The sequence below is a fragment of the Dipodomys spectabilis genome, unplaced genomic scaffold, assembly GCF_019054845.1.
Source record: "Dipodomys spectabilis isolate Male_0828 unplaced genomic scaffold, ASM1905484v1 ptg000266l, whole genome shotgun sequence".
NCBI lineage: Eukaryota > Metazoa > Chordata > Mammalia > Rodentia > Heteromyidae > Dipodomys > Dipodomys spectabilis.
This window is the reverse complement of record NW_024870943.1, coordinates 2,518,082-2,528,588: the sequence shown is the minus strand read 5'-3', so window position 1 is coordinate 2,528,588 and position 10,507 is coordinate 2,518,082. Positions and strand designations below refer to the sequence as shown.

The following is a 10,507-nucleotide window of genomic DNA, read 5'->3' as shown; positions in this document are numbered from 1 at the left end:
GGTGAACCGGGATTATGTGGTGGGAGCCCAGGATCAGGCACAGGCTGGGGAGGCTGCGGCTGCTCGAAGAACCAAGGGTGAGGCCCCAGGAGTGTGGAAGACATGGCGAGCAGGCAATGCTGCCAAAAGGGCCCGGGGCCTGGTGGTTGATTAAGTGCCGGATCTTTATTAACTTTAATAATTCATCTGTCTGCCCTGAGGTCAGCTGCTTTCATCTCTGGTCCTTTGGGGGGGACCGTGAGGGATGCTGACAGAATCAGAGTCCCCAGAGTTCAGAGGCCTGAGGGTCCAGTCTGGCTTCTATTGCTTGGAGCTGGGAGGAGAGAAGAAGCGGGTCTCAGACTGAGGTGGGGTGGGGTGGGGGTGTGCAGGGCTGGGCGGGGTGCACCCTGGTAGTCCAGTTCCTGTCTCCACATCTGCTCCAGCATGCACCCCCACTAAGTTGGGGGGCTGGGGAGGCTGTATGTGCCCAGGACAGGAAGGGGTGCCAGGATGTGCCACCCTGCTCCCCCCACACCCATGATACCCTCCAGTCTCCTCAGAGTTTCACAACCCTAAGGCCCAGGGTCTTGCTCAGGCCTGGGATCCCAGGCCCAGCCTCCTCCCTCAGTTCGAGGGTTCGGCCTCTGAGCCCCTATGGGGCTCAGGCCTGCCCCCACCTCCTCAGGCGGCAGCAGCTCCTCATCGTCGTCATCATCATCGTCATCGTCCTCACTGTCCAGCACCGAGTCCTCCAGCGTGAAGGGCACTGCGACCTGGGCCGAGTGGAAGCGCAGGCGGTAGAGCAGCCGCACCCACTGGCCAAACTCGCGCTCGCGGGTCTCGGGCGGGGCCCTCAGCTGCAGGTAGAAGGCGCGGCCGGTGCGGAACTTGACCTTGAGCTGCAGGCGGCTCTCGTCGTGGACGAAGAGCTGCACGAACTGCAGGGGGAACAGCCTGTGCGGGAGAAGCCAGGGCCTTGGGTGCAGCTCCTCCGCACCGCCCAGCCGCCAGGGGGCACCAGTGCCACCTGCTGCTCAGAGCAGGCTCACACCAACCCCAGGATCCTGCTGGGGGGGGGGGGGGAGGGTGGAGGGACTTCCAGCTCTGCCCACTCTGACAAGCTGGTCTCACTGTTCCAGCAACAAGGCAGGGACCTTGGCACTGGCTGTGCCCCCCCACCTCCACCCCCTGCAGCCCTCTTTCTACACACATCTCCCAACTTCATTTCTCTCCTCTTTCCTTTGGAGGCACCTGTTTGCAGGGGGTGGTGGGTTGGGGGGGAGGTCCCTCCTGGCCTATTTAAAACTTCACTAACTTCACAGACCCCACCAGGGTCCTTTCTCCATCTGACAGATCATCACTTATTGTCTTCACAGGGCAACATGAACGGCAGGGCAGAGATGTGGGCTATTTTTGCCCAGTGCTCTCTCCCTAGTACCTGAGCTGGCATTAGCAGGTGCTTTACCTTTTAGCCTGAGGCCTGGGCAGATAGGGCTTTTAGCCAAAGCCAGTAGAGAGGAAATGAAGGCAGAATTAGAACCTAGGCCATTTGAAGGCTGGCGACTCACCCTTACAATTCTAGCTACTTGGGAGGCTGAGATCATCTGAAGATCAAGGCTTGAAGCCAGCCCAGGTAGGAAAGTTAGTGAGACTCTTATCTGCAATTAACTACCAAAAAGCCAGAAGTGGAGGTATGGGTCAAGTGGTAGACTACTAACTAGCTTTGAGCAAAAAAGTCAAGTGAACTCAAGTCCCAGTACCAGCACACACACACGTGAAGTTCGTCACTTAGGTCAGGGGGTAAATAAAAAATTATTAGTCTTAGTCTTGGGTGTGTTTATGATCATCCTTGCTATCCTCATTTTTAAAATTTTATTTCATTTCATTTTTTAAAGACAGGGTCTCACTAATGCAGCCAGGCTGGCCTAGAACTCTTGATCCTCAAACAAAAGCAGGGATTATGTGCATGGACCAAGGGGTCATGGCATGCAAAGATATTGTATCCATGATTACCTTCCTGACCTTTGCAAGGTGTCACTGAAGGCTTGGTCCCTTCTCCCCCCTCCTGCCGTACATCTAGTCCCTGATTTCTGGTTCCTGTGGATTGCTGTCTTGGGTAGAAATCAGTCCAGAGGACTGGCAGCCATCAGCACTCCTGGCCCAGGGGGGCTGGGTACCAGAGCTGCAGCAGGAGGGGGAGAGACCAGATAGGACAGTCACCCGAGGAGCTGCAGGCGACCGTTCTCCTTGGCAGGACCAGCTAGCAGCAACAGGTCAGGGAGTTCCAGGGCTGGACTGGAGGCTGCCACCCCCATGGTAACCTTGTTGGCCACTTCTCCAAACCGAGTCACCTGGAGCCACAGGCCAGAGGTTAGAGACAAAATAGCTAGAAAGCAGAGGTCAGGGTCAGAGAGCAGTTGTAAATCAGGTTGGGGGGGGGGGGCAGACCTCATGGGATTAGAGGACAAGAATCATATGGGGTGTGATATCTGGGGAAACTGAGGCAGGGGACACAGAAGTTGGGGTTCATAATCAAGCTAAAAGACTGGACTGGGGACAGGGGAAGGTCAGAGGTCATCAGGAGTTGGAGGTAAGCAAATCCATGCTATGGATGATGGGGGAACAGCAATTCAACACATGGGGGAGAGGCTCTGGGATGGGGGGGCCCAGGGGGGGGACTCTGGGGCTCCACACCTGCACGAAGTTACTCTCAAAGATGGGGAAGTCCCGCAGCTGGTCGAACTCGCCGCTCAGGAGGTGTCGTTGGAGCCGCCCAAGACGGCCATGGGGATGGGCTGGAACCAGGGGGCGTTCTAGAGGGGTGAAGTTTGAGGATCTATCCCAGGCTAGGCCTGGATGCTCCAGCAGGTAGGGCCCAGGGCTGTATTGCGTCGAGGTAGAGGGGAAGACTACAAGTTTCCCGATCGTTGACCCCATTACCTGGTGCCCTCACTGATCCCCTCACCAGGTCCAGCCCCCCCTGGCCTGGCTCTGCTTCTCACCTGCCATCCCACCTGGACCCGCCTCACCTGCTCCACCAAGGGCGGACAGAGACCCCTGCCCCTGCTTCATCGCAATGCCCCGCCCCTGGGTGGGAGCGACGGGAGGAGCCAGGGTAAAAAAAAGAGAGGGCAAGGCCATGGGTTTGTGACGTCACAACGGGGCGTGACGAGTCGCTAGGCCTCACCGGTGACGCGCTCCGTAATAACGTCACTGGAAGGGCGGGTCTCAGAGCCCCGGATGGAAAGGTGAGCGCTTTGCTGAGTATCCGGCGCCATTGCGCAGGCGCAGGAGCCGGCGCAGGCGCGCAAGCGTCTGGCTGCGGCTCTGGTTGTCCCCAGCGCGCTCTGCGGCGCTGGGCTCTGCTCAGCCTCTTGGCTGGTAAGGGGCCGGAATGGCGGCAGCTGGTGCTGGGGCAACCCGGCTGCTCCTGCTCTTGCTGATGGCGGCAGCAGCGCCTAGTCGGGCCCGGGGAAGCGGCTGCCGCGCTGGGGCCACTGCGCGGGGGGTGAGTGTTCATTAGCTCCGTACGGCGGCCGGAGCCGGCGGAAGTTGTGTTTTCTCGGTCGGTAGGTAGATTTAACGCGGGCGGGCGGGCGGATGGAGTCAAGAGGTTGGAGGACACGGGAAAGCGGGGGCGCCTCAACACGCACGCAGCTTGGTCTGCTCCGGGCGGCGGAGACTGACCGGCCAACTGTTGGGTCTTGAATGTGCTGATGGGCGGGGCTAGGACGGAATCGTCCGCGGATTGGCTGAGGCGGAATAGGGGCTGAACTGAAAAGCAGGACGGGGCCAATGTCCTCTAATGCCCGGATAGAAGCTGGTAAATATTCACACGGGGGTGTGGCCAGGAAGGAACATTGGCGAATCAGGTGTCCGACTTATCAAAATGCAAAGCTGGGGGCGGAGCTCCAGGGTTTAGAGCTCTCTGCTCGTGAATATGCATGAGGTGTGTGTGTGGGGGGAGGGAAATCGCTGAGCAGCCAGGGCCGGAAGTAGGTGGAGGATGCAGAGGCAGAGATTTGAAGGTGTGAAAGGCTTGGAATGTTGAATGCCCTGGACCCGGGTTGGACCTTTGGTCTTTTGGATGGTTGACTATCAGGACTGTTAAGGTAAAAATGAAGACATTTGGATTGTTGGTCCAATGGAAATGGAGGTTGTCCTTTAACCCATGAATAATTACGATGCTGAAATATTTATGATGGAGAATATTTATGAAGTAAATTGGGATGGTTGCCTTGGGAAATGAAGGAAACGCTTAAGCACTTTTGTAGAGTTTTACAGGAGTGGATGGGAGTCTGGATCATGAATATTCATGAGTGGGCACCTCCTGCAGGATAGAGATGTGTGATTGGATATGAGCATGAAAATGAGGCTCCTTCTTCAGTCTTCCAGTCTGCCGTGGGTCCTGTGAGTGCTGTCCTGCTTAGACCTAGGGTGGTCCCTATCTGAGGACCCTGTCTCTCCTGCAGGCTGGGGCTGATGGCCGAGATGGCGAGGGCTGTGGCACCCTGGGGCTGCTGCTGGAGCACTCCTTTGAGATTGGTGAGTCCCACACTGCCCTCACTTGGAAGGAAAGAAACCTGGTGCCTTTGCAGAGGGCAGGATGTGGTAGCGGTGTCCCCAATTTGCAGATGGGAAACTGGGGGCTCAGGATGAAGAAGCCACCTGGTCACTCTGGGGTGGAGACCAGGCTGAGGCCTGAATCCTGATCTCGGCCCTGTGCCACGATTGAAAGGGAAGGTAATCATTGAGTCTGGACTCCCTCCCTCCCAGATGACACCGCCAACTTCCGGAAGCGGGGCTCACTGCTCTGGAACCAGCAGGATGGAACCTTGTCTTTGACGCAGCGGCAGCTCAGTGAGGAGGAGCGAGGCCGACTTCGGGTGAGGTTGCTACCCCAGTGCTGGGCATGAGGGCACTGAGTGATTGGTGCAGCTTCCCCAGTTCCAGGCAGGATTAGCAGCTCCTCCTGTGGCCCCTCCAGGCTGGATAGCACCTTGGTTCTTGGAGCCTGGCTCAGGGCCCCTCATTTGCTTGAGAGGAAAAATCCTCCAGAGAGTCCTTCTTGACAGAAGGACTTCTTCCTTCTTTCCTTACTTCTTTCTTTCTTTCTCTCTCTTTCTCCTTCCTTCCTTCCTTCCTCCTCTCCTCTCTTTTTCTTTCTTTCTTTCTTTTTCTCTTTCTCTCTCTTTCTCCTCTCTCTTTATCCTTCTTTCTTCTTCCTCCCACCCTCCCTCCATCCCTCCCTCTTCTCTGTCTCTCTCTCTCTCTTTCTTTCTTGGGGTCACCTAGAGGGCCAGCCCCCATGAAAACAAACATGGTCCAATCCCACTTCGGTTTTATGTGTAGGGGCTGAGAACCAGCCGCTGGCAGCTGTGAGCCCATTGGCCATCTTCCCTGTGGGAGAGGGGGTGTCAATCTTCCACTACCAGCCTTTCTGTATGATTCTGTATGATTCTCTGTGCCAGCTGCCCCCCAAGACAATTTATTTGCTTAGGCAATTGGTCTAGCGTGGGGTGATTGTCAGTTGTAGTTTGATTAAAGCATCTGGGAAAATGTCCTTGGGACTCACTCGGCCTCTGGGCTGGTCCTCGCTATCCTGGGCGGCTTCTCCCCCAGGCCAGAAGGCCAGCTGCTCTGGCCTCAGCCACTAGCTGGGTGAGCCAGGCCAGGACTGTAGGATGCTGGGGGTTTGAGTCTGGGGGAGGCCTTCCTGCCAGGTCTGGGGGCCTGGACTCTGTGCCTCTCACTGCTGCCCTTCTCTGCTTGTCCTGAAGGATGTGGCAGCCCTGAATGGCCTGTACCGGGTCCGAGTCCCCAGGAGGCCAGGATCCCCTGACAGTCTAGAAGTTGGTGGCTATGTCTCCTCCTTTGTCCCAGCGGTAAGTCAGTGATGGGTCTTCCCCCATTGTATTGAACTCGGACCTGTGCCTAAGGTAGCAGGCCATTGCTGGGGTCCGGTGGGGTAGAAGGGCAGCAGCCCCTTCTCCCCTGCCCCCACCCCCGGCCTGATGGTGGCACCCCACCGCAGTGCTCACTGGTCGAGTCGCACCTCTCAGACCATCTCACCCTGCATGTGGACGTGGCTGGCAATGTGGTGGGCGTATCGGTGGTGACACACCCTGGGGGCTGCCGGGGCCAGGAGGTGGAGGATGTGGACCTGGAGCTGTTCAATACCTCCGTGCAGCTGCGGCCACCAGGAACGGCCCCAGGGTGAGGAAGAGGGGGAGGGAGGGAAGGCTGTGGAAGTCCCTGCTGCCTTGGCCACTATTGGAGCTGGCTGTCCCTGGGTATCGGGGTCCAGTCCCTCACCCCTTCCCTTCCCTCTGCAACCTCCAGCCCTGAGACAGCAGCCTTTATTGAGCGCCTGGAGATGGAGCAGGCCCAGAAGGCCAAGAACCCCCAGGAGCAGAAGTCCTTTTTCGCCAAATATGTGAGTGAGGCTAACCTCCCTCCCACTCCAGGCCCTACCCAGCTGGCCGGGCCTCCTTACTCCTGTCCAGTGTCCCAGATACATCCCTATGGGCCTGGGTGAAGGGGCCAGGGTTGTGGACCTGCATCAGCTCAGGCCCAGAACAGCAGGGTGGGTGTCCCTAAGGAGCCCAGACAGCCCCTCTGGGATGGAGACCTTTGGGCACACCAGGCTGGGGCTTGTAGGGGAAGGCGTACGGGTGGCTAGAGTGGGCAGCCGGAGGGGCAGGGCCTGCAGGTGGTGACCCTGACCTGCACGGGGCAGAGCCTGCAGGAGATGGGCAGCAAAGGCAGTGGGTGTGGCCAGCAATGGGTGTAGCCTGCAGAGAGGGCAGGAAGGCAGTGGGCGTGACCTGCAGGGGGCGGGATCCACAGGAGACGGGACAGGAGGCAATGGGTGTGGCCTACAGGGGGTGAGGCAGGGGCGTGGTCAGCAGGAGGCGGGGCAGGAAGGGGAAGTCTGGGTCCCTGGAGAGGGCGCTGAGGGGGCGGGGCGCGGGGCAGCGGTGCCCAGTAGGGCAGGGCCTGTGCGCGGTCACAGGGGGCTGTGGAGGCTGGAGGCGTGGTACTGGGTGGGGGGGTGAGACCTGGAGGTTCGGGCAACACCCAGTCCCCCCCCCACCCTGCTGCTGTGCGCAGGCCCAGCCAGGTGAGGGCACGGCGAGGCCGTGCTGCCCGGGGCGAGGCGGTGGGAGCTGCCGCCCCGCGCACTCTCAGCTCCGGGCCCTGGACCTGTGGCCGCTGGCCGGGCCTCCCCGCCCCTTGCTCGCGGCCCGGCCCTCCGAGGCCTGGGCCCCTGACCTGTGCCCCTCCCTCCTCAGTGGCACCTCATCCTGGGGGGGGCCGTGTTGCTCACAGCCCTGCGTCCTGCCGCCCCGGGGCCCGCGCCAACGCCGGAGGCCTGAGTGAGGACCAGCCCCGCCCGCCTCGCCCCTCCCGCCCCCCCGTAGTGACTAGGGGGGCCAGCCCTCCCCGCGGCCGGCGCGCCCCACTCACCTCCCCGCCTGTCTCTCTGTCTGTCCGTCTGTCCTGTGGCCGCAGTGGATGTACATCGTTCCCGTGGTCCTGTTCCTGATGATGTCGGGAGCGCCGGACGCCGGGGGCCAGAGCGGGGGCGGCGGCGGCGGGGGCGGCGGCGGGGGCCGCTGAGCCGGGCCTGGCCCCGGGGACCCCGCGCCCCGCGTGCCCCGTCCTCGCCCGCCCCGCCGTGCCCATCTCCCGCGGGCGGACGGGAGCCGGCAGGCCACCTGCGCAGCCCCTCGGCCTCCCTGAGCCTCTGTTTTCCTATTGGCCAAGGGTGGCAGGTGTGGGGCATGCGCACTGCCCCCCGCGGCCCCGTTGACTCCGGGTGACATCCCCCAGCCCTGCCCCCCCACCTCGACGCCAGGCCCGTCCTGCAGTTTGGGAACATGCCAGCTTCTCTCCAGCCTCTGTGCCTTCGTCTGGGCGGCCTCCCGGCCCTCAGCCTGGCGCCAGCAGACTGGGCCTCTGCATCGGGAGGGGCTGGCCCGCCCGGCTGCCTCTGCCAGGTTGAAGAACAGCCAGTCGCAGGGAACCCCAGAGTCCGCCGGTTGGGGCTAGGACTCCCTCCACCCCACCCCACCCTGGGCATGGGGTCTTTGGGAAGCTGGCTCTAGTGTCAGCCGAACCAAGACAGTACCTGGGAGCTGGTGGCACCATCAGAACTGCTGGAGGCAAGGTGGCACCAAGACCTCCCTCTCTCCCTCCTTGCCTCCTTCGCTCCCTCCCTCTCTCCCTCCCTCCCCTTGTGCCCCCCACCCCCCAGCACTTGTGTTTGCATTTTGGTTTTGAGACGGAGTCTTGCCAACTTTATTCAGGCTCCCCTTCCATTTGTGATCTGTCTGCCTCCGCCTCCCAAGTAGTGGGGATTACAGGTAGGTGTCACCATGCCCAACTTCAGATCTTAGCTGTCTGGTGAGATGCCTTCCCCCCACAGCAGTCTTCAAGGCATCTTGCTCCATTTTAATAAGAGGCGCCTGGGGGTGAGCAGGTGACCGCTTTCTTTCAAGCCATGCTTTGTAGTGAGTTCTAGTCAGTTCTGAGTTCCTGCAGGCTCCCCAGGGCTCCGTCCTTATTAAACTTCCCTCCCAGTTCTTGCCGTTCATTCGCTGTCTTTATGGGCTGGGGTATCCAGAGCCTGCACAACTGACTGACTCCTTGCCACACCTCGCAGTTTAGGAAGACAGCCAGCTGCCCCTCAGTGCTCTGCGCCCCTTCTTCACAACCTGTGTCGGTGGGGATCCTGGCTCCCTCCACTAGCTCCTGTCCAGGGGTGTTTGGGGTGTGGGCTGGTGGTTATGCAGAGCCTGAACTCTTGATCATTTTGTGCAAAGTCATGACATCAGGATTCATGACTACAGGAAGACGTGTGGAAGAAGTGTGTGTATGTGTGCACGTGTGTGCATGTGTTCCTGTGTGAAATGGTGACACTGTGACCCCACTGCTACCCTGCTTCACACCAGGTGAGTTGCCATCCTCACACCAGACTCTCCAGCAGTCCCTGCTTCACCTCCCCCAACCCCAGTCCACACCCTCCTGCTCTCCAGCTCTGTGGCCTCAGCTCACCTCACCCCCAGCCCAATTGCCCTGAGATCCTTATTTCAGGAGCTTCATGGACAGGCCTTGCTCTTGCTCTGGCCCTGGCTGGGGTTCTTGCTCCACCATCTGCCCCCACCTTACCCTCCCCCCCCCCCCAGGAACTCAGATGGCAGAGCTCATCACACTGCTGTCCTCTTGAAATGAGATTCCCACCCCTTGGCCAGGCCCCAGGTACTGCAGTTCCATTCCTCCACCCAACTCTAGAGCAGCCCCGCCCCTTCTGGCCACAACCTCATCTGCCATAGCTCTGTCTCTGTCTCCACCCCTCCGGCCCCAGCCCTTCCTCTCTCTACCCCCTGGCTTAAGGGACAGGAACCAGTTCAGACCCTCCTGCCTGATCCTTGGTGCCATTCTCTGTGCTTCTTTCCCAGCCTAGGGTTTCCTGCTGTCATTTAGCATGTGATCTTAGGGTATGGGAGTCCAGTTCTAGACTTTGGAGAGATTCTGCCCTGCACTGTCTTGTACAAACAATGCTATAGGCTTCTTAAGAACCTCAGGGAGACTCCGTGTTGGGTCTTGCTCCTCTGCCTGTGAGCCCACCCATGTGGGCTTGCATTCACCAAAATTCAAGTCCCATCTTCTATCACAATACAACCCCCAGGAACCTCCCAAGGGATGCAGGAGGGGCCCACACAGTGCATGGCTTGGGAATTCAGAGGCACAAACTGGCCTGGAGTCAGGCTTTCTGGATACACTTTATATTAGGAGTAAAGTTGGTCATTTCTACAGAATTGTGCAGATATTCATCCAACCCAGGGCTCCTGTCCCTCCCCCAGGTGTCCTTTTTGGGAGGGCTGGTCTCACTGTCTAATACAGCAAGGTTGCAGTCCCACCCGTCCGCAGCAGAGGGCAGCAGTCCCATCTGGTCAAAGCCTTCCTGGAAGGTTGGTGGCTCTTCCCTGGGGACAAAGGTGCCATGCCATGTTGGTCCTCTGGGCAGGGTCAGGTCCCAGGAAGTCTCTGTCATAGCAGCTGCTGTCCTCATGGGCACTGGGCACTGGTTTTCCCATCCAGGTGAGGTCCTCAGCTGAAGAGACACCTGCAACTGGACAAGAGGGTGGGCTTGGGCAGGGGCCCTCACACCAGGCTCAGTCTTGAGTCCAGGAGCCCAGTGCTGGCCCACCCAAGGGTGCCCAGGCTTGTCTTTGCCACTTACATTCTGTGGGTCGGTAGGCAACTTGCTTCCTCGGAGCCTTTCCTGATTCCCTCCTTCCCGGGCCTGGTTTCTCCAGCCGGTGGCCAGCATCCAGGACAGAGAGAAGCAAGGAAGAATGGTGTCAGATGTGTCCCCAGTGGCCAGCCTCCTGCCACAGGCCCCTGGAGGACACACCATCCTGCAGAGAGCCTGTGGGTTCCTACCCCCAGGGTGCACAGAGGAAGGAGAGGCTGAGGGCTCTCCACACAGCAGAAGGGGGTGGGCTCAGCGACCCAA

At 59.7% G+C, this 10,507-nt stretch overlaps 2 protein-coding genes across 6 annotated transcripts; one reads left to right on the top strand and one right to left on the bottom strand.

Moving 5' to 3' along the window:
• Positions 1 to 146: 146 nt before the first annotated feature.
• Positions 147 to 3,146, bottom strand: Fam71e1 (family with sequence similarity 71 member E1). Of its 4 annotated transcripts, none has more exons than XM_042700185.1 (5): positions 2,985 to 3,146; positions 2,677 to 2,795; positions 2,203 to 2,333; positions 654 to 936; positions 147 to 313 (listed from the first exon to the last, which is right to left on the bottom strand). In XM_042700185.1, the coding sequence occupies exons 1-5, from the start codon at positions 3,121 to 3,123 to the stop codon at positions 257 to 259; spliced, it is 729 nt and encodes a 242-aa protein (XP_042556119.1). In that variant the 5' UTR covers positions 3,124 to 3,146; the 3' UTR covers positions 147 to 256. The 4 variants fall into 4 exon arrangements, with proteins under 4 accessions (XP_042556119.1, XP_042556120.1, XP_042556121.1 ...); XM_042700186.1 differs by having other exon boundaries at positions 660 to 936; XM_042700187.1 differs by having other exon boundaries at positions 3,012 to 3,146.
• A 136-nt stretch (positions 3,147 to 3,282) lies between these two features.
• On the top strand, positions 3,283 to 8,570 carry Emc10 (ER membrane protein complex subunit 10). 2 transcript variants are annotated; one of them, XM_042700176.1, is made up of 8 exons: positions 3,283 to 3,490; positions 4,455 to 4,527; positions 4,759 to 4,868; positions 5,763 to 5,867; positions 6,017 to 6,198; positions 6,325 to 6,418; positions 7,278 to 7,361; positions 7,498 to 7,584. In XM_042700176.1, the coding sequence occupies exons 1-7, from the start codon at positions 3,377 to 3,379 to the stop codon at positions 7,359 to 7,361; spliced, it is 762 nt and encodes a 253-aa protein (XP_042556110.1). In that variant the 5' UTR covers positions 3,283 to 3,376; the 3' UTR covers positions 7,498 to 7,584. The 2 variants fall into 2 exon arrangements, with proteins under 2 accessions (XP_042556110.1, XP_042556109.1); XM_042700175.1 differs by lacking the exon at positions 7,278 to 7,361 and having other exon boundaries at positions 7,498 to 8,570.
• Positions 8,571 to 10,507: the final 1,937 nt, after the last annotated feature.